The sequence below is a fragment of the Equus przewalskii genome, chromosome 1 (assembly GCF_037783145.1).
Source record: "Equus przewalskii isolate Varuska chromosome 1, EquPr2, whole genome shotgun sequence".
NCBI classification, from domain to species: Eukaryota; Metazoa; Chordata; class Mammalia; order Perissodactyla; family Equidae; genus Equus; species Equus przewalskii.
In genome coordinates, this window is record NC_091831.1 from 57,134,537 (window position 1) to 57,161,808 (window position 27,272).

At 38.4% G+C, this 27,272-nt stretch overlaps 1 protein-coding gene across 5 annotated transcripts in view; it reads left to right on the forward strand.

Annotated features, from left to right (window-relative positions):
- The first annotated feature begins 20,169 nt into the window (after positions 1 to 20,169).
- The window catches only part of CCAR1 (cell division cycle and apoptosis regulator 1), a 52,247-nt gene continuing 45,144 nt past the window's right edge, over positions 20,170 to 27,272 (forward strand). The window contains exons 1-2 of one of the 5 annotated variants that reach the window (XM_070564363.1): positions 20,170 to 20,277; positions 21,588 to 21,709. In XM_070564363.1, the coding sequence (XP_070420464.1) occupies positions 21,637 to 21,709 (73 nt within the window). In that variant the 5' untranslated portion in view covers positions 20,170 to 20,277; positions 21,588 to 21,636. Of the gene's footprint in view, positions 20,278 to 20,301; positions 21,159 to 21,587; positions 21,710 to 27,272 lie in introns of those variants that run through there. The other 4 variants (XM_008530177.2, XM_008530175.2, XM_008530178.2 and 1 more) reach the window with 4 other exon arrangements.

The window sequence follows — 27,272 nt, forward strand, 5'->3', positions numbered from 1 at the left end:
GTTGGCAATAATAGGAACTATTTATAATCTGGATGAGAAAGGTTAAAAAAACTAACTGAAAGTAATTAGAAGCGTTCTTAAAGATTGGGTAATTCAGTCATCAGAAGTTCTTTTGAATGCAATAGGGGGAAGTTAAAGGGCAGAAAGGAGGGAGAATTGTGTTCCTCTCAGCAATCTGCAGGTTCGCTCTGCCAGCTCAACACCGAGAAATACTTATAATATTTCTTCTCCGCACTGCATACCAGTTTTATCTGAAAAATAGCAGCTCAAAATGAAGAATCATTTTGAAAGCAAATACAATAGTAAGAAAAATTATAATCCTTGTACTTCATAGTGTTTTCGGTTATCAAGCTGCTTTACTTTGAGCTGTTTTTATCTCCCCAGCACTGAGGGTTGGACCGAGAACATATCTTACTGGGGAAGAACCTGCAGATTAGCAAGAACAGCAAAGGGCTTGCTCCAAGTCACACAGCAAGTCAGCCCGTCTGAAACCAGAACATCTAACATCTGCAGACGGCTAGATGCATCTCTGCACCATATACTATACTTAGAGAGTTTTACCAAGTAGAAATTCTGTCAGATTTGATCTAAGAATAATATAAAAGCTACTTATTGTATGCAAAACATGCTTCTGAATTTCTTTGTTTCCACTATTATTTAGCCAGCTATTTTCTTGTGCATACTTTGGGGGGTCTCCCCTAATTCCCAGGACTTCTGCATTAGGGCTGAGACTAGTGAAGTTTTATTTTTAACCCCTGTAAGAAAATTTTTTTATAAAAATGTCTCTGGACTACTAAAAGAGAGGAAAATGTCCTAATTAAGATTTGCTTAAAAAATATTATTTTTAAAAAGACTGAGTTCAGCAACTAATAACCAAAGTTCAATGTATTTGTTATGTTGAGATGCAGGTTTCTTGAAGGGAATGTGATGGGTAAACTATTTTAGTTCCCAGGCATTCATGGTAAAAACAAAATTGTTGGCATCTTTTAGAGATAGTACTATCTCCCACTTGTTTGAATTTTTGTTTTGTTTTTGTTCCACTTTGTTTCCAGCCACGTAAAATCTCTGAGTCAAAGGTTGAACATACCTTTGCCCAGAGAATTAAGAAAAATAATGACATGTATTTGTAAAGTTTTTAGTAAGCTCTTTGTAAATTTAAGGAGTTAGAATATTTTGGCTATTCCATCAGTAAATTATGGGTTACTAATGAGAAACCCAGGCCAAACTGCCCTAAATAGTCAAATAAATTCCACTTTTGGTGATTGAGTTCAGTAACTGCCTGTCCTCACTAATGCCTGTTTGTGACATAAAATGGCTGATGACAGGACTTTACAAAAACAGCTCTTTTAAAAAAAACAAAGATTAAATATTTTTTATCACTATGTACCGTCATTTTTTTTTTTAACTTAACATTATGATAGGTGCTTTAAAAGAAATATTTTTCCAGAAATGGTCTTATAGTGAAAAATAAAGGGCAGCTTTTGCATTATGACAAATGGGTGGATGGTAATCTTTGGGTTACTACGAAATCATGAAATGTTCCCTAAAAAGAAACCCATAAAACTGCTTGGCAGAAAGAAAAGCATTAATTTCTAGTTTCTTCATTTTCTCTTATGCTATATAGTGACCTACCAACCAATCATATCCATCTGTACGTACAATGATGCATATCAATACGTGTTCAAAGGAGAAGACTGAGTGCTCATCATTAGTGGGAGTAAAATATTCACAAGTTCTTTACCATGGTGGAATAGAGTAGTGCTAACTTCCCAATAGAGAAATATCAATTTCACAAGTTAATATTCCTGTCTCTAGCTGACTTTTTCTTTCTTTGGAGTGTATTTACTATTTATTTTGTACCTTTGATTTTTTTGCTTTAGGAGATTTATTTTTACCTAATGCCGTCCTACTGTATTGAATATCCCATACAATGAATAAGTTAGTAAGGAAAAGATTTTAAAACTCCACAAATATTCGTTTTTGATTCTTAACATATCGGGGAAAAGTTTAAAGAAAAAGCACTTCACCATGTAGAAGGGAAAGAGAGAATCTTAATTGTGATGATTTCAATTCAGGATCAACATGTAGCGCTCTGCAAAAAGGGAACACTTACTAGCAGTACTTGAAGACTCGTGAGTTGGAATTGCATGTTACTTGAAAGACCTAATTAAGCTAAATTTTGGTGCACAGCAGTTGTACATGATTTCATGTTTATGTAGCAAAATGCATTGAAATGTACTAGTATTGAAACATACATGTAAAGATAGTCGTGGAAATTGTCTGATATTTTCTTTGTGTGTCTCATTTATTTAGAGCATAAAGTTTCTTTTTTTTAATTGTTCTAACTGAATAAGGCTAAATGAATACTGTAATTGAAATTATATTTTAAATCTTTGTCATGAGTTTTTAAAAAAACTATTGCAAATTGTATCATTCCTGATTACACAGAACTTTGTGGGTGGTTTTAAATAAATTTTATACTTATATTTTGCACCTGATAGTTTAATTTTTCTTTCCTTTCAAAATAGTATTTTTTTAAATTTAATATCTGATAACATTCGCACAATTTTAACTAGAAAGGATTATAAGATTTAATATTTGGAGATCACCAAATATATGGATTGTGTACAATACAAAATCAAGATGGCTGCATTTATGGAATCCTTATGTGCCAGAAACCTTGCATTTTATGTAAACTATTTAATTCCCACAGTGATACTATTATGTACCGACTCTTACCAACCCCATTTTACAGATGAATTCTGAAGCTTAAACTGGTTAAGTTCACATCCCTAGTAATTGGCAAAGGTGTGAATCACATTGGGTCTAGACTGACTCATGCCCTCCCTTGGGTTTATCGTTATTTTAATAAACTTAATCCTGAACACAGCATGCGAACAGTATTTTAAAGTTGACATCCTAAAGTATTTAGTAAAACCTGAAGTGAAAAAATATATTGACAATAGCCTTTTAGTGTGATTACAGCAACTATCCCAGAATAATAAGTTGACTTTATTTTATTTTTTGAGGAAGATTAGCCCTGAGCTAGCATCTGCCAATCCTCTTTTTGCTGAGGAAGACTGGCCCTGAGCGAACATCCGTGCCCATCTTCCTCTACTTTATATGTGGGACGCCTGCCACAGCATGGCGTGCCAAGTGGTGCCGTAGGTCTACACCCGGATGGGAGCTGGCGAACCTCGGGCCACTGAAGTGGAACATGTGAACTTAACTGCTATGCACTGGGCTGGCCATATTCATCTAGTTTGAAACCTAACTCCTCTACTCTAGCCTCCTAGTAGTCCTCTTCTTCCTTCTGTTAAAGGAACAGCCCCATCCCCCGACACAATTTCCTCCCCAGGTTGAGCTGAGCTGCTAGAGACTACATTTTCCGTCTCCTTCCTTCCCGACTGGTTAAAAGGGAGAGATGTGAGTTAGGCTGACCATACAGATATGGGGAACACCCTAGGGGATGGCAGAAGAGCAAAATGGAAGGAACTTGCTCCCTGGATGACCTACTCCCCTAACCCATCTATCAACTGGATCTTTTACATGAGAAAAAAATAAGTATTTTTCCCCTTAATTTGCTCTCTGTTAAATAGTTCAAACAATATCCTAACTAAGCATCCACCCCGTAAGACAATTCTGTCTTTTAAATCTTCTCCAGGCCAAATATACAGTTCCTTCAAGGTTCCTCTGGTAACATGCATTCTATATCCTTTATCTTCTTTTTTTTCCAAAGATTTTATTTTTCCTTTTTCTCCCCCTCCCCCGCCCCCCCGCCGGTACATAGTTGTGTATTGTTAGTTGTGGGTCCTTCTAGTTGTGGCACGTGGGATACCGCCCCAGCATGGCCTGAGGAGCAGTGCCATGTCCTCGCCCAGGATCCGAACCGGCGAAACCCTGGGCTGCCGAAGCAGAGCGGGCAAACTTGGCCACAGGGCCGGCCCCGAGATCCTTTATCTTCTTAATGCTCACTAGGCAGCAGTCTGAGTAATCTTTTAAAAACAGATCTCCAATCATGACATTCCCCTGCATGAAACACTCCCCTGGCTTACTGTTGCACTTAGCATGAAATCAAACTCCTTACCTGGTCTGCAAAGCTCTGGGAGGCCTGGTTCCTGCTAATCTGTCTCTCCTTTACCACACTCCAGCCACCCTGAGCTCCTGTAGTTCCCTGAGCAGGCCAAACTCTTCTCTCATTCAAAGCCTTTGTACCTGCTGCCCGGTTCTGCCTCAGATCCTCATATGGATAGCTCCTTCCTGTAGTTCTTTTATCAGCTCAAATGTTATACCATCTTTAATATCTATACAGTGTTCAAGCATATTAATGTACCATAATTGTATCACTTCCTATAATCAAACATTTTGATTATTTCCAATCTTTTTACTAAGATAAATGCTAAAATGCTGGATTAAAGGGAATGCACATTTACTTTAAAAAAATTTTTAATAGTTTAGACATGCTATTGGTACAAAATTCAAAAAACACAAAAGACGTTACAGGAAAAACAAGTAATGACCTTCCTACCTCTGACGCCCAATGTTTGTACTTAGGATGCTCTTGGCTACAACTAAAAGGGGTTTAAACAATAAACAATGCATTTTCTGACAAAATGAGAGATCCAGAGATAAGGGATTCCTGGTTAGTAAATTCAGCAATTCAATGGTATCAGAGTTCCAGATCTGTTTCTCTGCAATTCTCTCAGATTTCCCTCATGGTCTCAAGATGACTGTCACCACTCAAAGAATCGTGACCTTTCCTAGCTTTACCTAAAAGTCCTGAAGAGCAATTTCTCTTCGAGTCTCTTTCTAATCAGGGATTAGATATATATTTAATATGTTTAAATGTATTTCTCCTTATGCTTCATTGGCCAAGATTTTGTCACATAGCTATGCCTAAACCAATCACTACCAAGGAGAGTTAATTACCATGATAGACTTACATCAATCAATGCTGACCTCCTGGAGCTAAAGAGATCTGCTTCTCCTAAGGTCACTCTGAACAAAATGTGGCGGTGAATGGCTGCTGGGTAAGCAACAAATCCGTCTGTGGAGCCTAGCCTCAGGCTTCCTCTTCCCAGAGGCCACCATAATTAGCTATTTCTTGTGTATCCACCAAGATACGCACATGCAAACATGTGTTTTTCTTTTTTAAATCTAACAGTTCAGATCAATGCATATAGAACTGCCTTCGTATTTTTAACACCTGTATTGGCATATCGAATCTTATTTAACCAGTTCCTTGTTGATGGACATTTAAGTTTTCCCAGTCTTTTGAATGTATATTTCTAAATGTTTATGATAAAAATTGCCAAATTGTCCTCTGGAAGGATGGTACTATATGGCTAGCCCATCAGCAGTGGGACAGTATAGTTGTTTTTTAAATATGGTAAATGGTGTATAGTCCCATGAAAACACAAACTATATATACATTTCCCTCAAGAGACCCCAACCAATGCCGGAAAAAGCAAGACTGACTACGTTTCACAGCTACTCTCCCTGCAGCTCTCAACACCAACTAACCACAGGAAACTACAGATCGCAGCCCCACCAGCTGGGCATCACTTCCAACCACAGTTTAATCTGTACTGCTAGATGGCCAAGTCTCCTACAAGTACCTCTCAGAACTAAATGCAACATGCATCACATTCTACTTTGTTTTGGTCATCACTCAAAGTGTAAGCCCCTCTGGTCAACCATCACCTCCTGAATGGTCCCCATATTGCTCTGTACTATCTCTGCTGACCCAACCATTTAGTCTCCCATCCTCCTTCCCATCCTTCCAAGGAGTCCTCTGGAATTCCCACTGTGTGGTCAGCAATCACCCTGTGACTTTGACCTGATCTTTTCTTTAAACATATGCTGTATCACCTTGTATAAAATGAAATCTGGTTTCCCCCCAAGGGTATCGTTATGCCTGGAGCCTCACAAGTAGGGAAGCTTATCTCTGACATTGCAGCCCCGCTCTGGACTGGGGGGAGCGGGGAGGGGATGTTCTCCTTGTCCCCATGTGCTCTCCCTTTAAAATTCACACCAGCTAGCTCTACCATGCCTCCCCTTCTCTATCACCTTTCTAAACACTCATCAAAGGGCAAAGTCTTGGCACATATTATTCCTCCTTGCCCTAGTTCTTGCTATTATTCTGAATAATTTAATTGAACAAGAGGATATCTTATCCAACACCTTCTCAGTTCCGTGATCTTATCTGGTCACCTTCTCTCCCACTTTACCAGAGCCTCCTACTCCCACAGTCTCGGAAAGGAATATATCATCACTTCCAAAAGCATTACTTCAAACATCTCACGTTATGCCCTCAACCTCCTATCTGTCCTGTTTGTCCTGTCAGATGCCTCCATGACATTTTTTCTACCTCATTGGAACCTCCATTAATCCTTTCTTCCTATATTCCAATCTTTCCCTCTCTATATGGCTTTTCCTTATTTCAACAATTTACATTCTCATTCTAATCAGCTTTCTGGCTGTTTAAGGAGGAATATTTGGCCACAGATCAAGGAAAATCCCTTCTCTTTGCCAGTCATCAAATTTATTACTAGGTTATTTTATAAAGCCATGAATAAAAAGTCCAGAACTTTAAAAGACAGACATTATTCAGAAGCATTTTTCAACAAAGACCTTTTATTTTCTTAAAAACTTTTTTTTTCTTTGCTGAGGAAGATTCACCTTGAGCTAACATCTGTGCCAGTCTTTCTCTATTTTGTATATGGGTCACTGCAACAGCATGGTTGCCAATGAACAGTGTAGGTCCATGCCTGGGAACCAGGTCTGGGCTACTGAAGCGGAGTATGCAAACTTAACCACTAGGCCATGGGGCCAGCCCTAGAAATACTTTTTTAAAGATATGTTTAGAATACAACAATACATTAAAAATATCATACACCATGATCAAGTGGGATTTATTCCAGGGTTGCAGAGATAGTTCAACATCCACAAATCAATCAACATGATACATCACATTAACAAAATGAAGAATAAAAATCATATGATCATTTCAATAGATGCAGAGAAATCATTTGACAAGACACAGCATCCATTTATGATAAAAACTCTAAATGAAATAGGAATAGAAGGAAATTACCTCAAAATAATGAAGGCTGTATATGACAAACCCACAATGAATATCATTCTCAATGGAGAAAAACTGAAAGCTATCCTTCTAAGAACAGGAACTAGACAAGGATGCCCACTGTCACCACTCTTATTTAACATAGTGTTGGAAGTCTTACCCAGAGCAATCAGGCAAGAAAATGAAATGAAAGGGATCCAAATTGGAAAGGAAGAAGTGAAACTGTCACTATTTGCAGATGACATGATTTTATAGAGAGAAAACCCTAAAGAATCCACTAAAAAGCTTTTAGAAATAATAAATGAATGGTCAAGTTGCAGGATACAAAATCAACATACAAAAATCAGTTGTGTTTCTACACACTAACAGCAAAGTAGCAAAGGGGAAAGTACAAATACAATTCCATTTACAATTTCAACAAAAAGAATAAAATATCTAGCAATAAGCTTAACCAAAGAGGTGAAAGATCTGCACACTGAAAACTATAAACATTGTTGAGGGGCTAGCCTGGTGGTACAGCAGTTAAGTTCACACATTCCTCTTTGGTGGCCCGGGGTTTGCCGGTTTGGATCCCGGGTGCAGACCTATACACCGCTTACTAAGCCATGCTGTGGCAGGTGTCCTACATATAAAGTAGAGGAAGAAGGGCACAGATGTTAGCTCAGGGCCAGTCTTCCTCAGCAAAAAGAGGAGGATTGGCAGCAGATGTTAGCTCAGGGCTAATCTTCCTCAAAAAAAAAAAAAAATTGTTGAAAGAAATTGAAGGAGACACAGAAATGGAAAGCTATTCTGTGCTCTTGGATTGGAAGAAATAACATGGTTAAAATGTTCATACTTCCTAATGCAATCTACAGATTCTATGCAATCCCTATCAAAGTCCCAACGACATTTTTCACAGAAATAGAACAAAGAATCCTAAAATTTATATGCAACAACAAAAGACCCCAAAAAGCCAGAGGAATCCTGAGAAAAAAGAAGAAAGCTGGAGGTATCACACTCCCTGATTTCAAAATATACTACAAAACTATAGTAACCAAAACAGCATAGTACTGGCACAAAAACAGACACACAGATCAATGGAACAGAATTGAGAGCCCAGAAATAAACCCACACATCTATGGACAGCTAATATGCAACAAGGGAGCCAAGAAGATACAATGGAGAAAGTAGAGTCTCTTCAATAAATGGTGTTGGGAAACCTGGACAGCCACATGCAAAAGAATGAAAGTAGACCATTATCTTACATCATGCACAAAAATTAACTCGAAATGGACTAAAGACTTGAATGTAAGACCTGGAACCATTGAACTTCTAGAAGAAAACATAGGCAGTACATTCTTTGACATCAGTCTTAGCAGCATATTTTCAAGTACTGTGTCTGACCGGGCAAGGGAAACAATAGAAAAAATAAACAAATGGCATGACATCAAACTAAAAAGCTTCTGCAGAGCAAAGGAAACCATCAACAAAAAGAAAAGACAACCTAACAATTGGGAGAAGATATTTGCAAACCATCTATCTGATAAGGGGTTAATATCCAAAATAGACAAAGAAATCATACATCTCAACAAGAAAAAAATTAATAATTCAATTAAAAAATGGGCAAAAGATCTGAACAGACATTTCTCCAAAGAAGATATACAGATAGCCAACAGGCACATGAAAAGATGTTCAACATCATTAACTATCAGGGAAATGCAAATCAAAACTACAATGAGATATCACCCCACTCCCGTCAGCACAGCTATAATTAACAAGAGAGGAAACAATAAGTGTTGGAGAGGATGTGGAGAGAAGGGAACCCTCATACGCTCCTGGTGGGAGTGCAAACTGGTGCAGCCACTATGGAAAACTGTATGGAGATTCTCAAAAAAATTAAGAATAGATATACCGTATGATCCGGCTATTCCACTGCTGGTTATTTATCCAAAGAACATGAAAACACAAGTTCATAAAGATACATGCACTCCTATGTTCATCGCAGCATTATTCACAACAGCCAAGACTTGGAAGCATCCTAGATGCCCAGCAAGGGATGAATGGATAAAGAAGACGTGGTATATATACACAATGGAATATTACTCAGCCATAAGAAATGATGAAATCCGGCCATTTGTGACAACATGGATGGACCTTGAGGGTATTATGCTAAGTGAAATAAGTCAGAGGGAGAAAGTCAAATACCGTCTGATCTCAGTCATATGTAGAAGATAAAAACAACGACAAACAAACAGAGAAACAGAGATTGGATTGGTGGTTACCAGAGGGGAAGGGGGATGCAGGAGGGAGAAAGAGATGATTAGGCACACGTGTGGGGTGATGGATTGTAATTGGTCTTTAAGTGGTGAACATAATGTAATCCACACAGAAAACAAAATATATAATGATGTACACCTGAAATTTATATAAGGTTATAAATCAATCTTATCACAATTAAAAAAAAACAAAAATCACCAAATCTTCAAATTTAACATCATTGTGAAGATCTCTTCTTACAATGGAAGAAGAGGCATGTTGCTTCTAAATAAAACACGAGATAGAAATATAAGTTAGGAGTTTTACTGAAATTTGTTCCTATGGCAAAAGTGTCATTTGATTGAGTTTTTAATCTTTTTCCAAGTACATATTTTTCTTTCACATTGTCTCCCTTATGTATATATGTAGTTTTGACCTTTTCAAGACAAATTGAAAAATAAAATATGATGACAAGAAAAAAATAGTCATGTTTACTAAGGCATAATTTGCATACAGTAAAATTCACCCTTTACGTGATTTGTATGAGTTTTAACAAATGTACATAGCCATGTAGTCACCATGACAATCAAGAGATAGAACAGCACTGTCCTATAGAAATCTCATGAGAGTTACATTTGTAATTAAAAACTTTCTAATATAGCCACATTTAAAAAGTAAAAAAAACAAAGAGAAATTAATTTTAATAGTATATTTTATTTAGCTCAGTATATCCAAAATGGTATTATTTTAATATGTAATGAATTGATGAGACACTTTTTCTTTTTTTGTACTATCTTTGAAATTTAGTGTGTATTTTATATTTACAGTACATTTCAATTCAGATGTTAAACTTTCATATGAAATACTTGATCTGTTTCATCAAATTTACACTTGAAAAAGTAAATGCACATACCCAAGTTATTCCAAACATACTTAAAAGTTTTCCAATAACTGAATCAATTGTCAGGTTTAAGTTTAAATTTTGATGAATTAAAATTAAATAAAATTAAAAGTTCAGTTCCTTGGTTGCACTAGTCACGTTTCAAGTGTTCAACAGTCACATGTGGTTAGTGCCTGCTGTAGTGGATGGCTCAGGTTACATGAGATTTCCATCAGCCCCTAAAAGTTTCCTGGTGTCTTTTGTAGTCAATTGCCTCTCCACATGGCTGCCTCTGGCAATGACTGATCTCATTACTTTTGTCTAGTTTTCTTTTTTCCTCTCCCCAAAACCCCAGCACATAGTTGTATATCCTAGCTGCATGTCTCTCTAGTTCTTCCATATGGGATGCTGCCACAGCATGGCTTGATGAGCAGTGTGTATGTCCGCACCCAGGATCCAAATTGGTGAACCCCAGGCCACCGAAGCAGAGCGCTCGACCTTAACCACTCGGCCGAGGGGCCAGTCCCTGTTTTGTTTAGTTTTTCGCCTTTCTCAGAATGTAACGAGGGACTGGCCCCGTGGCTGAGAGGTTGTCCGCATGCTCTGCTTTGGCGGCCTGGGGTTTCACAGGTTCGGATCCCACACGTGAACATGCCACCACTCATCCAGGCCATGCTGAGGCGGCATCCCACGTAGCACAACCAGAGGTGGTGACAACTAGAATATACAATTATGTACTGAGGGGCTTTGGAGAGAAGAAGAAGAAGGAAAAAAAAGGAAGATTGGCAATAGATGTTAGCTCAGGTGCCAATCATTAAAAATATTGTAATAAAACTAGAATGGCTAGCTTAATTCATCTAGCATAATGCTTTTGAGACTTGTCCATGTTAAGACTCTTTATTTTCTACTAAAGGTAATCTAAAATAACAATCAGGCGTTATCCACACTAGTTTCCCAGCCCTCTAGTGACAAAGTTGCTCTCCCTGAACTGTTTCATGTAGCTGAGCAGAAATGGAATAAAGATTATAATAGCTTACTATTTGCCAACACTGTTCTAAGTGCCTCCCTGTAAACCATTACATGTTTAATAGTCATGTAATCCTCAATTAGGAAATAGGCACAGAAAAGTTAAGTAGCATGCCCAGCATTACCATAGCTATGAAGAGGAGGAGGCAGGATTTGGACCTAGGCAGTCTACTCCGCAGTCCATGCTCTTCCCCTCTACTTCCGTCCACCCATCCCTGCCCCATCTCAAGTGTTGCAGAGCAAAGGAGCTACTCTGTGAGATGACTTGGTCACTATCTCTCCATTTTGTGATAGTGTCCCTCTTTTATGTCTAGGACTGATAATAATACATAACTTTCCTTTCTTATTTGGACCACTGAAGGGTGGAATTTCTCTGTTCTTTAACACAGAACTACAAAGTAGTGAGCATGCCAAAATATGACAATGCATAATATAAAGTCTGAGGAAAATGTTTTGTTCTCATTGTTTTTTTGCATATAAATTAATTTATGAAAATAGAATAGCATAGGCCTTGCTCACCTGGAGACAGGTTCTTTTTTTTTTTTTTTTTTGAGGAAGATTAGCCCCGAGCTAACATATTCTGCCAATCCTCCTCTTTTTGCTGAGGAAGACTGGCCCTGAGCTAACATCCATCTCCATCTTCCTCTACTTTATATGTGGGACAGTGCCATGTCCGCACTCGGTATCTGAACCGGTGAACCCCGGGCCACAGAAGCGAAACATGTCCACTTAACCACTGTGTCACCGGGACAGCCCCTAGAGACAGGTTCTTGATTCCATGTTCATAGGTGAAGAAAGGGCAGTCACATGGTGTATGGCCTAGAAGCCTTTCTACCTTCTAAGGCTGGATTATCCAAAGGTCCTCTGGCATGCTGGCAGAATCCTAACTCTCATAGTCACATAGTCCCAGTTACCAGTGTCAACTGGGCCTGTAACACTACTTCTCGAATCCATTCAGTCTGTGTACACCTTTGAACCCCCTTTGTTCTCAAATGTTGACAGCCTCTTTCCTCAGAGAAGACAGAGAAACCACACACTGAAAATCCTCTCTTTTTCAGTTCTATAGCTTATAAATCTCCCTCCACCTGTCCCATCTTCTGCTTCCTCTTACAATGAAGGAATGGTTCTTCCTCCAGTCAAAGGCCAATCCCTCCATGTGCGCTCTGGCTTCTGTCTCGTCTAGTCTTCTCAGGGAATCCACTTCTTCAGCAGAGAATCATGTCTTCTTCCTCCTGTAACTTCAGTCTCAATACTGGAGCCTCTGTATCAGTATTTAAAGAATTCCAGTCTCTGGCATCATAAAACAAACAAGAAACTGCCCTTCAACCCCACATCCCTCTGTTGGTGCCACCATTTCTCTTTCTCCAATCATGGCAATTCTGTAAAATGGTAACTTATATAAGATCCTTCCATTTTCTTACGTCTGGGACCATATCTAAGCACCTAGAATTTACGAGCTTTCCAAGAATCTATGGAAATATTAAAATCCTGTTAAAAGATGTTAGCTCAATATAATACGAAAGGAAAACTACACAAATCAAACTTGCATTTAATTATTTTCTAAGCAAAGTGAAAAAATCATGTCAACTTCTTCATTCATTTTCACATTTAGTATTCATAAAAATTCTGTTTCCCTGAAAACAATGTGTAGGTTGGATTTTTCTCACTTCTTAAGAATTCCCAGAGATGCATAAAGATTGAAGAGAAATGTTAATCAATCATAAACTAAAAGAGTTACTTGTGGCAAAATAATTTCAAAAGCAAAAATATAGAAATCCTTTTAAAGTGCATATTAAACATTTTACATCTATATGTATATTTTACAAATTAGAGTGCATTTAAAAATGTTTACATGATAGGGCGAGACTTCCAATGTAGTAACTGTACTTGCTAAGGTCACAGTGATTTCCCCTTGCTCTTAGTCTGGCCAAATCCTCCTCATTCTTCAGGTTTTAGTTAAATGCTTCTTACTCAGGTACTTCCACACATTCGGACACTCTTGACTAAGAAAGGTGTCCCCATTGTTCTTATAGTACCGTTTCACCTTCATAGCACACTACATCACAATGTTAACTTAAACATTGTCACTAAGTCCCGTTTTGCCAGCTTGAAGTAAAAATGAGATAAAATTTCTATCTGGATTCATAGCTAACAATTAATTATTACTAATTTAAGCTACGTGTTTAGAGAAATCCTGATAAAAGTACCACCTACAGGATATTTTGGGAGGAACAAAACAAGCTTATTTTAAAGTTCATATAGAATAAGCAAGAATAGCCAAGAAAGTCCAGGGGGTAGGGAAAGAGAGTGATGAAGGAATACTAGTTTTACTCAATATTAAAATTAAAATATTTTATAAAGCTACAATAATTGAAAGAATATGGTTAGAGTGTGATCAATAATAGATCAGCAGAACAGATAGGAAATCCAAAAGTAAACCTAAATAGATATGGAGAGTTCCTATATTTTAAGGGTGACATTTCAAATCAGTGGGGAAATAAAGGATTATTCAATGAATAGTTAGAACAATTTGGTAGCCATCTAGAATAAAGAAAGCTGGATTCTTACCTAACTCCTTACCCTAGAATAAGTTCTAAATGGATTGACAACTTCAACTTAAAAACCATAAAACTTCTAGAAGAAAAAATTGTAGAATTATTTTTCATAATCTCAGAATAAGAAAGACTTTTTAAAGCATGTCACAAAATTCAGGGGCCATAAAAGAAAAAATTTATAAATTTTACCACATAAAAATAAAAACTTATGCACAGCAAAAATCTCCAAAATCAAGGTAAAAAAAACTCAAAACAAAAATTAACATAAAATATTTGCAGGTCATATGACAAAGGACTAAGTAAGCTCCCAAAATGTAGTAAGAAAAGAATTACTGTCCAAATGGAAAAAGAACAAAGGATATGGACAATTAGTTAACAGAAAAGAAAATATAAATGTCTCCTACATGTATAAAAAGACAGCCTCATTTGTAGTAAGAGAAATGCTAACCAAAACTACATTAAGATATCAAAGATAGCCAACATTTTCTTTCCTATTTGTGCTTGTCATTCCCCCATTGAGAGGTGGCATCTATTTTTCCACCTCCTTGAATATGAACTGACAGTGTCTTCCTTACTTTGGAGCCCTGTGCTGTTATGAAAGAAGGCCTGGCTGCTTTGCTGGAGAGGGTGAGAGCAAAGGAGCACTCTAGTGCTAGATATGTGAGTCAAAACACGGACACGCTGGAATCAGATGACTCCAGACTCAGCTGCCATCTGACTGCAAGCAAATTAGAGACCTTGAGCAATAACTATCCAGCTGAGCTCAGTCATCCCAAAGAGCCAACAGATATTAAGAGGTTGTTATTTTAAGCCACTACATTTTACAGTGGTTTTTTATACAGAAATAGATAACACAAACAGTGTTATTCACTTATTACCAGGCTAAATTGTGAAAATATACTATTTGGTGAAAGTGTGGGAAAAGAGGGCTCTCATACACTGCTGGTGGGAGTGTAAATTGGTAAAACTCTTATGGAAGTCAAGTTGGCAATATCTATTTAAATTTAAATTTACAAAATCTGTGACCAAGCAATCCTACTTCTAAGAACATATTCCACTGATATAATTTTATAAGAGTAAAATGACCTAAGTATGAGCCTGTTTATTGCAGCACTGCTTATCAGCGGAAAAAATAAAAATGGCCTAAATACTCAACAACTGGGGATTGAATAAACATTATCATAATTCATACAAAAGAATATTACCTGGCTGGCAAAAAGAATGGGGAAGCACTTTATATTCTGATTTGGAACAATTTTCAAGATATATTATCTAAAATGCAAGATACAGAATTTGTGTAAGAAATGGAGAGAAAAGAATATTTACCATATTCACTTTACTCTAAGATGTATTTTTTCCAAAGATTTTTTATTTTTCCTTTTTCTCCCCAAAGCCCCTCAGTACATAGTTGTGTATTTTTACTTGTGTGTCCTTCTGGTTGTGGCATGTGGGATGCCGGCTCAGCATGGCCTGATGAGTGCTGCCATGTCTGTGCCCAGGATTCGAACTGGTGAAACCCTGGGCCACTGAAGTGGAGTGTGCAGACATTTTTTTCAAACCAACGAAACACTGGGCTGCCGAAGCAGAGCTTGCGAACTTAAACACTCGGCCACAGGGTCAGCCCCCTCTACGACGTATTTTATATACCACAACGGAAAAATTGCTGTCACTTGTATCATACCATCAACTGTGAGATACATTCTCATAGTGAGACCATTTCACTTCAATGAACTGGAAAAAGAAGAGCAAAATAAACCCAATAAGTGGGAAGAAAGGAAATAATACAGATTAGAGTAGAGATAAATGAAATACAGGATAAAAAAAATAGAGAGAATCAATAAAACAAAAAGTTGGCTCTATGAAAAGATCAACAAATTTGACAAAACTTTACCTAAACGCACATGAAAAAAAACATAGAAAACTCAGGGGCTGGCCCAGTGGTGCAGTGGTTAAGTTCACACGTTCTGCTTCTTAGCAGCCCAGGGTTCGCCGGTTCGGATCCTGGGTGCGGACATGGCACCGCTTGACAGGCTATGCTGTGGTAGGCGTCCCCCGTATGAACTGGAGGAAGATGGGCATGGCTGTTAGCTCAGGGCCAGTCTTCCTCAGCAAAAAGAGGAGGATTGGCAGTAGTTAGCTCAGGGCTAATCTCACTCAAAAAGAAAAAAAGGTAGAAAACTCAAATTGCTAAAATCAGAAACAAAAGTGGGGCATTACTACTGACCCTACAGAAATAAAAAGAATTATAAGAGAATACTATTGACCTTTGTATCCCTGCCAATGAGATAACCTAGATGAAAAGGTCAAGTTCCTAAAACACATAAACTACCAAAACTGACTCAAGAACAGACAATCTGAATACAGCTATAACAAGTAAAATTTTGAATCAGTAATCAAAATACTATCCACCAAGGAAAAAAAAGTCCAGGACAAGATAGCTGCACTGGTGAATGCTATCAAACATTTAAAGAAGAATTAACACCAATTCTTCTCAAATACTTCTAAAAAGAGAAAGAGGGAATAGTTCCTAACGCATTCTATGAGTCAAGTATTACTCTGATACCAAAGCCAGTCGAAGACATCACCAGAAAACCACAGATCAATATATATACAAAAGTTCTAAACAAAATATTAGCAAACCAAATCCAGCAGCATATTAAAAAGATTATATACCATAACCAAGTGGGATTATCCCAGGAATGCAAGGATGGATAAACATACAAAAATCAATGTAATACACCATATTAATACCATGAAGGAAAAAGCCACATGATCATCTCAGTTGATGGAGAAAAATGATTTGATAACATACAAGCCCTTTCATGATGAAAACAGTCAATAAACTAGGAATAGAAGAGAATCTTCTCAACTTGATAAAGGGAATCTGTGAAAAACCCACAGCTAAAATTGTACTTAGTGGTGGGGCTGGCCCAGTGCTGCAGCAGTTAAGTTCTCAGGTTCTGCTTCAGTGGCCCGGGGTGCACCAGTTTGGGTCCTGGGTGTGGAAGTGGCACCGCTTGGCAAGCCATGCTGTGGTAGGCATCCCACATATAAAGTAGAGGAAGATGGGCACGGATGTTAGGTCAGGGCCAGTCTTCCTCAGCAAAAAGAGGAGGATTGGCAGCAGATGTTAGCTCAGGGCTAATCTTCCTCAAAAAACAAAAACTTGTACTTAGTGGTAACAGACTGAAGATTTCTCTCTAAAATCAGGAACAAGATGAGGATGTCTGATCTCATCACTTCTATTTAACATTGTACTGGAAGTTCTAGCCAGGGCAATTAGGCTAAACAAAGGAATAAAAAGCATTCAAATTGGGAAGGAAGAAGTAAAATGATCCCAACTCACAGAAAACATGATCATAAATATAGAAAATCCTAAAGAGGGGCCGGCCCCACGGCCGAGTGTTTAGGTTCATGCACTCTGCTTTGGTGGCACAGGGTTTTGCCGGTTCGAATCCTGGGTGCAGACATGGTACCACTCATCAGGCCATGCTGAAGCAGCATCCCACATGCCACAACTAGAAGGACGCACAATTAAAAATACACAACTATGTACTGGGGAGCTTTGGGGAGAAAACGGAAAAATAAAATCTTTAAAAAAAAAAGAAAATTCTAAAGAATCTACATACACCAAAAAAAACTATGAGAGCTAATAAACTAATACAACAAAGTTGCAAAACACAAGATCAACATACTGAAATCAACCATATTTCTATACACTAGTAATAAACAATCTAGAAATGAAATTAAGAAATCAGGTACATTTACAATAACATCAAAAAGAATATTTTCTTGGGGAATAAATTTAACAAAGGAGGTGCAAGAATTGAACTCTGAAATCTATAAAACATGTTGAAAGAAATTAAAGAAGACCTAAATAAATGGAAAGATATCTCACATTCATGGAGTGGATATTTAATATTGTTAAGATGGCAATACTCTCCAAATTGATCTATATATTCAATGTAATCTCTATCAAAATTTCAACCACCAATTTTTTGCAAAACTGGACAGTTTGATCCTAAAATTCATATGGAATTGCAAGAGACCCTGAAAAGCCGAAACAATCTTGAAAAAGAAGAACAAAGTTAGAAGACTCACACTTTCCAAAACTTTCTTCAAAGCTAGAGTAATTAAAAGAGTGTGGTAGTGGAATAAGGACAGACATATAGATCAATGGAATAGAATTCAGAGTCCAGAAATAAATCTATTCATATATGGTCAACCAATTTTCAACAAACATGCTGAGACCATTCAAGGGGGAAACAATAGATTCTTCAACAAATGACTCTGGGATGACTGAACGTCCATGTTCAAAGGAATGAAGTTGGTGTCTTTACTCACATCATATGAAAAAATTAATTTAAAATGGATCAATGACCTAAATGTAAAAGCAAAACTACAAAACTCTTAGAAGAAAACATAGAAGTAAATCTTTATGATCTTGGATTTGGCAATAGGTTCTTAGGTATGACAACAAAAGCACAAGCAACAAAAGAAAAAAATAGGTAAGCTCAACTTCAAGAAAAAATAGTAAGTTTTGTGCATGAAAAGACACTATTAAGAAAGTGAAAATATAACCCACAAAATGGGAGAAAATGTTTGCAAACCATATCTCTGATATGGATCTAGTATGCAGAATTAGAACTCTTAAAACTCAACAACAAAAAAGACAAACAAATCTAAAACTGGCCCAAGGTGATAGTTGTACAGCACTGTGAATGTACTTAATGCCACTGAATCGTACACTTTTAAAAATGGTTAAAATAATAAATTTTATGTTATATATATTTTACTACACAGAAAAAATTGCCAAAAAGGGGGTAGGGGGGATCAAAAGACTTAAGTAGACATTTCTCCAAGGAAAATATACAAATGGGCAATAAGATTCTCAATATTGTTAATCATTAGGGAAATACTATTCAAAACCACCTCACACCCACTAGGATAGCTATAATAATAATTTTCAAAAAGGAAAATAAAAGTTGGGGAGGATGTGGTATATTGCTCATGGAAATGTAAACAGCTGTAGCCACTGTGAAAACAGGTCAGATGTTCCTGAAAAAAGTTGACTCCACTTAATACAATGTCCTTGTGATCCAGAGTCCTACTCCTAGGTATACACCTAAGAGAACTGACAACAAGAGTTCAAACAATAACTTGTATGTGAATGTTCATAGCAGTACTATTCGTAATAGCCAAAAAGTGGAGACAACCCAAATGTTCAACCGACCAATTGTTAGTGCTGCCTGAAAGCTAACATAAATGCAGCCCTTGGTTAACATAGGTCAGCATGAGGGAAGCCATCTTATAGAAGGGAACCACTGAGGACTTTAAATGACCCCAAGCCACAAGACACCCCCACTCCTTGTCAGCAATACTCTGGGTTGCACATAGCCTACATAAGTATACACCTGCTTGTGAGAAATATGCATGCTCTTCTATTTTTGTAGTCTTGGCTTATACTTAGACCTCCCTATTTCAATAAGGCAATAATTTTGTTCTCTTAAGTTTTCCCAGGGATGTAACAACCCTGAGGAGAAAGCCTTCTGCTGGGATCTATCACCAGTGACAAGAGGAAGGGATGATCTGGAGTCCCAAGGACTACAACACCAGATGGTCCACATCCTGAGACCCCTGCCCCTTCAGCCCATTTGCTCTATATAACCGCTTCAAAATTTTGTAGTTTTAAGATGGTTCATTAGGACACTAGTCTGCCATCTTCCCCCTTGCTGGCAAGCTGTAATAAAGACCCTTTTCTCTCCTATCACCTTGCCTCTGGACTGTTGGCTTGTTTTTGCAGCCAGCAGAAGGTCCCTTTAGGCTGTTACAAAATGAATAAACAAAATGTGGTATTATCCATTTAAAAGAATAGTTTTAGCCATAAAATGGAATGAAGTACTGATACATGCCAAAAGAATCTTGGAAACAATATAGTAAGTTACAGAAGTCATACACAAAGGCCATATATCATAGGATTCCATTAAAATAAAATGCCCAGGACAGGCAAACGCACAGAGACAGCCAATTAGCGGTTGCCGGGGCTGGAGGGAGAAGGGATTAAGGAGTCACTCCTCAAAGAGTAGGGGTTTCTTTTAAGGGTGGAGGTGATGATGGGTACCCAACCTTATGAATATACTAAAAGCCACTGAATTGTACAATATAAAATATTTAAAACAGTGAATTATATGTTAAGCAAAGTTCATCTTAATTTTTAAAAACAGAAGATGCCACAGGATATACCCTTTCTTCCAATTACTTTCTTCCAAGCACTTGAACTAGAAGAAAAAACAAAAATGGCGAAAATATACAAAATGGCGGCGGCCTCATCAGATCACGTGACTGCAGATTCTTTCCTTCCCACACTCTCAAAGTCTTTCCCTTAGAGCTTGCGCGTTGACACAGCCCTGCTTATTGTTATGCAAAGCCAAGGTAACCCTTCTTAGGCGCGCTCTGGTTCTAGCCGCGTAGTGAGAGGTGGGCGTACGGAAGGCGAGGTGAGGAGCGCGCACGTAGAACGTATATCCGTAAGCGCCGTTCCCCGGAGAGACAGGGAGGAGGGGAGAGGCGTGGAGGAACAGGGGGAAGTTGGCGCATGCGCCTAAGGCTGATGGGTTTGAAATGGCTTCGGTGTTAGCCGGGACCCGATTCAGGTGAAGGTCTGGTCCTCGCGGTTGGAGCGGCGGGCCGCCGAGCCGGTGTTCTTAACGTCCTGTCGGATCTGCGAAAGCTTCGGGAGCCACCGTTTTGGTAGCACGGCGTCCATAGGCCGGCGACGGTGGGACTCGTGGGACTGGGGCGGGAGGGACGCCGTCCCTTTTGTGCGGGTCGGAGCAGGCCCCGCGCGGCCGGCCCCTCCCCCACGCCTCGCTCTTTTGCCCGCGGCCCCTCAGGTGCCCGCAGCGCCGCTCGGCCTCGGCCTGGCGGTCCCGGAGTGTCTGCCGGTCGCCCTCGTTCCTGAGCCGCCGCGGCTTTAGCCTGCTGGTTTCCGGCCCGGGGCGTCGGGGCAGCGGCGGCGGCGCGGCTTTTCGGGGATGGAGGCTTTCTCCGCCCGGCCCGGACGTTAAGGGGACCCGGGCTCCCAGTATCACCCCTCTTGGCGCCGCTCCCAGTCCTGTGGGACGGAGGAGTCCGCCTTCTTTGGTCTGCGGCCCGCGAGCAGCCGGGGTTGGAGGAAGATGGATGGCAGAGCTCCGGCCTGTCTGAGGCGCGGGGGGAAGGCGAGGGGACGCGGGCTGAGATCTTCGCCTTTTCTGGCCTGATTTTGGGGGAGGGGTTTTCAGGGCGGTTCTTGAAGGCGCATCCGTTAATTCAACTGTCTTTCCCCTCGAGGGTAGGGAGAGAAAAGGAGCCCCCAGTTCCTTTCCTGCTCGAGAAAGTAAGGAGATGTTCGTTAGCTAAATGGTATTCTTAAATAACTTTATTCTGTGTTTCGTCCCAATTTCCGTTACTGATTTCATCACTTTCATTCCCCAGCTCTGCCAAAAGAAACACGCAGGCGATATTGCCTTTGAACATAAAGCTGTGAACTTATTGTTAAGAATTGGGGAGACCACAGCAGATGGTCTTGTGTAGTCTCCGAAAGAAGTGCCTTTTTTGTAAGGCTTCCCCTAATGTCATATAATTGGGTTCTTTTGGTGAACTACTTGACGTAAAATGTTTTCGCTGCATGTTGGACATTCACATGGCCCCTTATTATTTATACCCAGACCTATGAAGATGCCCCTGACAAATATTTCTTTAAAATAATACTTTTATGATAGTTATAGTTTGGTTGAACTTTAAAATGTGAATCCTTTCTTAATAGATCGCTGCTCTAGAAGAAAAACGAGGGAAGGTTTTTTTCCTCTTTCATCATGGCTCAGTTTGGAGGACAGAAGAATCCGCCATGGGCTACTCAGTTTACAGCCACTGCGGTATCGCAGCCAGGTCAGGCCACTGAACACATGGACTGTAAATGTGGGGAGGATGTGTTCTAACTATGAGAGTTAGGCTATGCCTAATATTGTAAAATGTTCGCAAATAATGTGTCTTTTATTTGTGGAGCTTCTAAAAATTCATAGATGAACCAGCAAAAAAATCTGTTTTACACAGCAGTTTGGACAGTTTTATAGTTTTTCAAACAGTAAATTGATTAACTTTTAATTGATTCTCATTCGTTACATAGAGTTTACCTCATTTGGTATGTTAAGGTGTCGATATTCATTCACAAGTTATGTTTAAAAATAAATATAAAAATCCATACTTTATGAAACGTTCTGTATGATTGTGGTTTTCAGTTGTTTGGTTTTAAAGTAGAAAAATGAACTCTAAAGAATTTATCAAGTAAAGGAAAAAGATAGATATAAAAGGAGCAACAGAATGTTTACATTTTCAAAATAAAAAATGTCATTGAACATATTTGTTTCGGTAAGTTTCTTCTCATTGCTCGTAGGAAGAAATTTTTTCTACCATTTCTTGACTTAACGGTTTGAACCTTAAAACAATTAAGTTTCCCAAGGATTCTGTAGAATGAAGTTTTGAGTTTCTTTGAATACTCAGAAAAGTTGCAGGTTATTCTGTTAAATTGATTTATGACATATCTGATACTAGTTTTTTGCTGTGTTTTACTTAAAATATGTATTTTGTAATTCGAGAGGTCAGTTGCAGAGGCGCTGTGATCTTCTAACTTGGATGTTCTAAAATTTGATGGACGTGATTATCTAGTTATGTAGGCGACCTTTCTCCTTAAAGAAATGGACACTAGGGTTTTTATTTTAATTACTCATTATTTGGGGGTTAAATGGTCTATAGTTAGTCCTGTAGGCAAGTGGAAATAGTATGAAATAATAGTTAGAGATTATATTTAATTCATATCCAAATATCTCTCCTCTATGTTAAATAATGGAGAACCTGGTAGTGACTTACTGATGAAACAGGAATTAATTAGCAACTACTGTGTGTCCAGACACAAGTGCTATATACTGGTATTTTGGTAAAGTAAACATGTTTTACCTGGCTTTTTCTACATATAATTTGTTTTAAATTTATATCTGTATTGTTCCACTAAAATAGCCATTATGGTAGAATTCTGTTGTTTATAGCTCTTAACATTTGTATTGTAATTACTTAAATATACATTATACTCTCTCGTTTTTATTTTAAGACTGAGCAAAGGAAAGACCAAAGGTTTATAAAACTTGGCAAAGACAGGGACCAGCATGGTGGCGCAGCGGTTAAGTGCGCACGTTCCACTTCTCTGCGGCCCGGGGTTCGCTGGTTTGGATCCCAGGTGCAGACATGGCACCGCTTGGCACACCATGCTGTGGTAGGCGTCCCACGTATAAAGCAGAGGAGGATGGGAAAGGATGTTAGCTCAGGGCCAGTCTTCCTCAAGCAACAACAACAACAACAAAACTTGTCAAAGACAGTCAATTGTATATATAGGTCTCTGTTTCCATATTTGGCAAGAGAGGATCCAAATGTAAATAATAAAATTTGTGCAAATAGAGCTTGTATTTGTGCTGTAAGAAATTATTTACAGATTTTCTTGGCCCTATCATTAATCAGAGTTCAAAATCTGAAATTTTATTGATACTTCATGACTTCAGTAAGTAGGCAGGTGTTTTGTTAGTATCTACACTTACCTTACCTATAGAAATCCTGGAGTAGGTTCTAAATGAAACTCCGTAGTGATACTTTTTAAAAAAAATATTTAGTTTCTAGGTGTTGTATTTTGGGCTGCTTCCTCAAAGCCTGATGTTTTCTTGCCTTCATTTTAAAGTCTTTTTGAGTATTATTTTGTCTTACTAAAGCTGATTCTCAGAGCCATGCAAATTTCTTCAGAGTTAAGTTTTTTTCAATCCTGAGGGAATTAAAATATGTCTTATTTACACCTAACCTCAATGGAGAACATTTTAACCTAGTGTAATACCTTACATTTTCTCCTTTAAGTTTTCTCCTGGCGGCTTCAAATATAATTTGAGAAGAAATTTGAGAAGAACAAAGGACCTAAAAGGACTTAATTGGGGTAATAGTGTAGGCGTCAGTTTAAAAAATATATAGGTACCGATTGAAACATGCCAGATACATTAGTATCAGAGGCCACTGTCATAAATCAGATGATCTTTTAACAGAAAAAGGTTAACTGAATAATTCAACTCGATGAAATATTTTGTTCTTTGTGCCTGTATTTCTGACTCATTTTTTCCTGAAAGCATGTAAAAATTACCACAATTTCCTTTTTCTATATAGCTTAACATGGCTTTGTTCAGCTAATGCCTTTGCTATTCCATTTTCTAACAAAGTTATTTTGCATTTGTACTAACTGGAAATTCTCAACTAACCAGTGATTTGAAAATTTCAGTGCATTCATATAGATGAGATATTTAAAATAATATTAAAAACTTGGGGGGCCGGCCCGGTGGCACAGAGGTTAAGTTTGCATGTTCCGCTTCTCGGCAGCCCGGGATTCGTTGGTTCGGATCCCTGGTGCAGACATGGCACCACTTGGCAAGCCATGCTGTGGTAGGCGTCCCACATGTAAAGGGAAGGAAGATGGGCATGGATGTTAGCTCAGGGCCAGTCTTCCTCAAAAAAGAAAAAAAAAACCTTAAAGCTTTCACACTAGCAGTTTATTGCTGAAATCTGTTGTAAAATTGAAGAATCAGTATTGTAATTGTTTCTGATTAATTTTAATGTTGAGCCTGTTTAGTTAGAGTCAGTAATTCCTAGATGGCATTATTTGTCACCTTTAATTTTCTTTTCCATATTCAATCATATCAAACCTTGACTTTTTTCCCCTTTGAAAATGCCTTGACTATACTCCTCCATTTACATTTAGACTCTTGCACTTCACATTTGGGTAACTGCAGCAGTGGCAGCTGTCTCTTGCCTCCAGCTCTTTTTTAAAAATTTTTATTTTTTTCCTTTTTCTCCCCAAAGCCCCCCAGTACATAGTTGTATATTCTTTGTTGTGGGTCCTTCTAGTTGTGGCATGTGGGACGCTGCCTCAGCGTCGTTTGACGAGCAGTGCCATGTCCGTGCCCAGGATTCGAACCAACGAAACACTGGGCCGCCTGCAGCGGAGCACGCGAACTTAACCACTCGGGCACGGGGCCAGCCCCAATTGCCTATAGCTCTTATGTCAGAGTTTCTCACCTAACTTTCAGGCCCTTCCATACTTTTTCCCAAACCTTTATATCCTAATCCGTAGTGCTTACCATAGATCCTTTGTTTAAGTCCGGAAGCACTTGGTGGTGATGCTCTATATGTATTATCCTTTATTTAGTTTTAACTGCTTTTACTGGCTTTCTCTTAAGCTTACTTACTGGATATGCTGCTTCTTGTTGCTCTGCCAGCTCCAATATATCTGTCAGATGTATTGATATTCCTAAAGCATAATTCCTATCTAAATCACAGAATTTTTCAAAGCTGGATGGAGCCTGAGCTAGCTTCTGTGTCAACTCCTCTCTGACAGATGACGATATTGAGCCTTAGAACGATGAAGAAATTTCTTTAGGTCTCAGAGAATGTCACAGAAGAGTCAATGTTAGGACCTCGGAGTTGTGGTTCATTGTATCTTCCATTACTCTATTATTCATTTGCAAAAATATCTTTAAGGACTTTTAGAATACCAGGGTCTTCTGTGTTTCCAGCCCCATTTCTCGTTTCTTCCACACTGAAATACTTGTTCTCAACATTTACCCTGTTTTTCCATCTCCTAGCTAAAGTGCTGTGGTGTGTATTCAGTGGCAGTCCTACTTGGGACCAGAACTTTTAGGTTTGAAGACACAACAGTTTTCTGTTGTTTAAAGAGACCTTGAGAGACAGAGCTGGTAAACCACTGATTGAATCTTTAAATAGCCCTTAGATCGATTATATTGACTAAGGGTACCTTCCATATGTTTGACTCTACATATTTGCATGTGTACATGTATATAATTGCAACACTATTTAAGTGTGGGGGTGGATTTAGCAGATTCAGACCTACTTTCTCCCTCAGTTCTTTTGACCATTTGTGAGATGACTGCATTCTGGCTATAGAGAAAAATGAACTAGTTCAGGAGTTAGAACTAGTGATATGTGGTGCATTAACACAGGTGACTGAAGCTAATACCAGTACGGTGTTTTAACTGTGACTCCATTTTTCCTGTGTCTTCATTGTGGTCCAAGTGGTCATTTTCTAAAACCGCAGTCTCTTGAATCAGCAGCTGAAATTGTTAAATTCCAAGATTGATGGTCTTTTTCAAACAAATAATAGCTGATGTACTGTGTATACTTCACTTACATTAATTAACCCTTAATAGAGGTGGGTGTTTCAAACTCCTTTGGGAGAAAAGGAGGATTGCTACTGGTGTGGGCTTACCCTTTTTAGATCGTATTAGTGCTATGTAATAGCAAATTGTCTCTAAAACTTTTTTTAAGTAAAAGCACATAAAATCTATTAAGGCACGTTGTTGATGCATATTTTTTTCCTCGTCCTCTGAGCGTGCCTTGTGCTTTCATCCAGTGAGAGCTGCATGAATGTACCATACCATGAGCCAGTGAGTGCCCCATCTCTGTCCTGAGTTGACTGTACGACACTTGAATGTTTATGCACTTGTGGCTTCTCTTGTACGTGTGTTTTATGATCTGGGAAATAGTTTTGATCTGTTATAGCTAAAAATGTATTGAAAGTAACAGTGAGAGTTGGAGTGTTAACTTTGGGTGATACAAGTCTCCTTGATGGGGTCGAGAACTAGGTAAATATCAGAGGCAATTAGGGATGGAAGGAATCTTATGATGTTTTACAAATGGTATCTTCAGCTGCCTAGGAGGGTTGACCAACAATTGCTTGAAGAGACTGGCCAAGATTACTAGTCATTACTTCAGTGGGAGTTCAGGAGAGTGGAAGAGCTATAGTCTGCTAGGATATTAATCTTTATAGAGACTGTAAGAACCGTGTATAACATTGATTTAGTTAAGGCTTTGCCTCTTTCTTATGGAACAGCACTGTCCACTAAGTAGAACTTTCTGTGATGATGGATAAATTCTGTACCAATCTTCATTGTCTCATAGGGTAGCCACTATCCAGATATGGCTATTGAGCACTTGAAATGTGGGTTAGTGTGACTGAGGAACTGAATCTCTAATTTTATTTAATTTTCTAATTTTTATTTAATTTTCACTAAGGTGAAATACCTGCACATGGCTGGTAACTAGTTTAGGGAACAATGCAATTATAGAAGGTTACAACACTTGGAACATGTTATATTTAAAATACTATTTTGTGCCTTAATTTCTTCTTTTATTGACATCTTCATGACTTATTTATTTTCATATCCCTAGAAGTGTGTACCTTTTGACACCCTTCATTTCTTGTTCTTCATTTCTTATTTTTAATGCCTTAATTTTTTTTTTGTGATATTCTTTTTTTTTAAGATTTTATTTTTCTTTCTTCTCCCCAAAGTCCCCCAGTACATAGTTGTATATTTTAGTTGTGGGTCCTCCTAGTTGTGGCACATGGGATGCT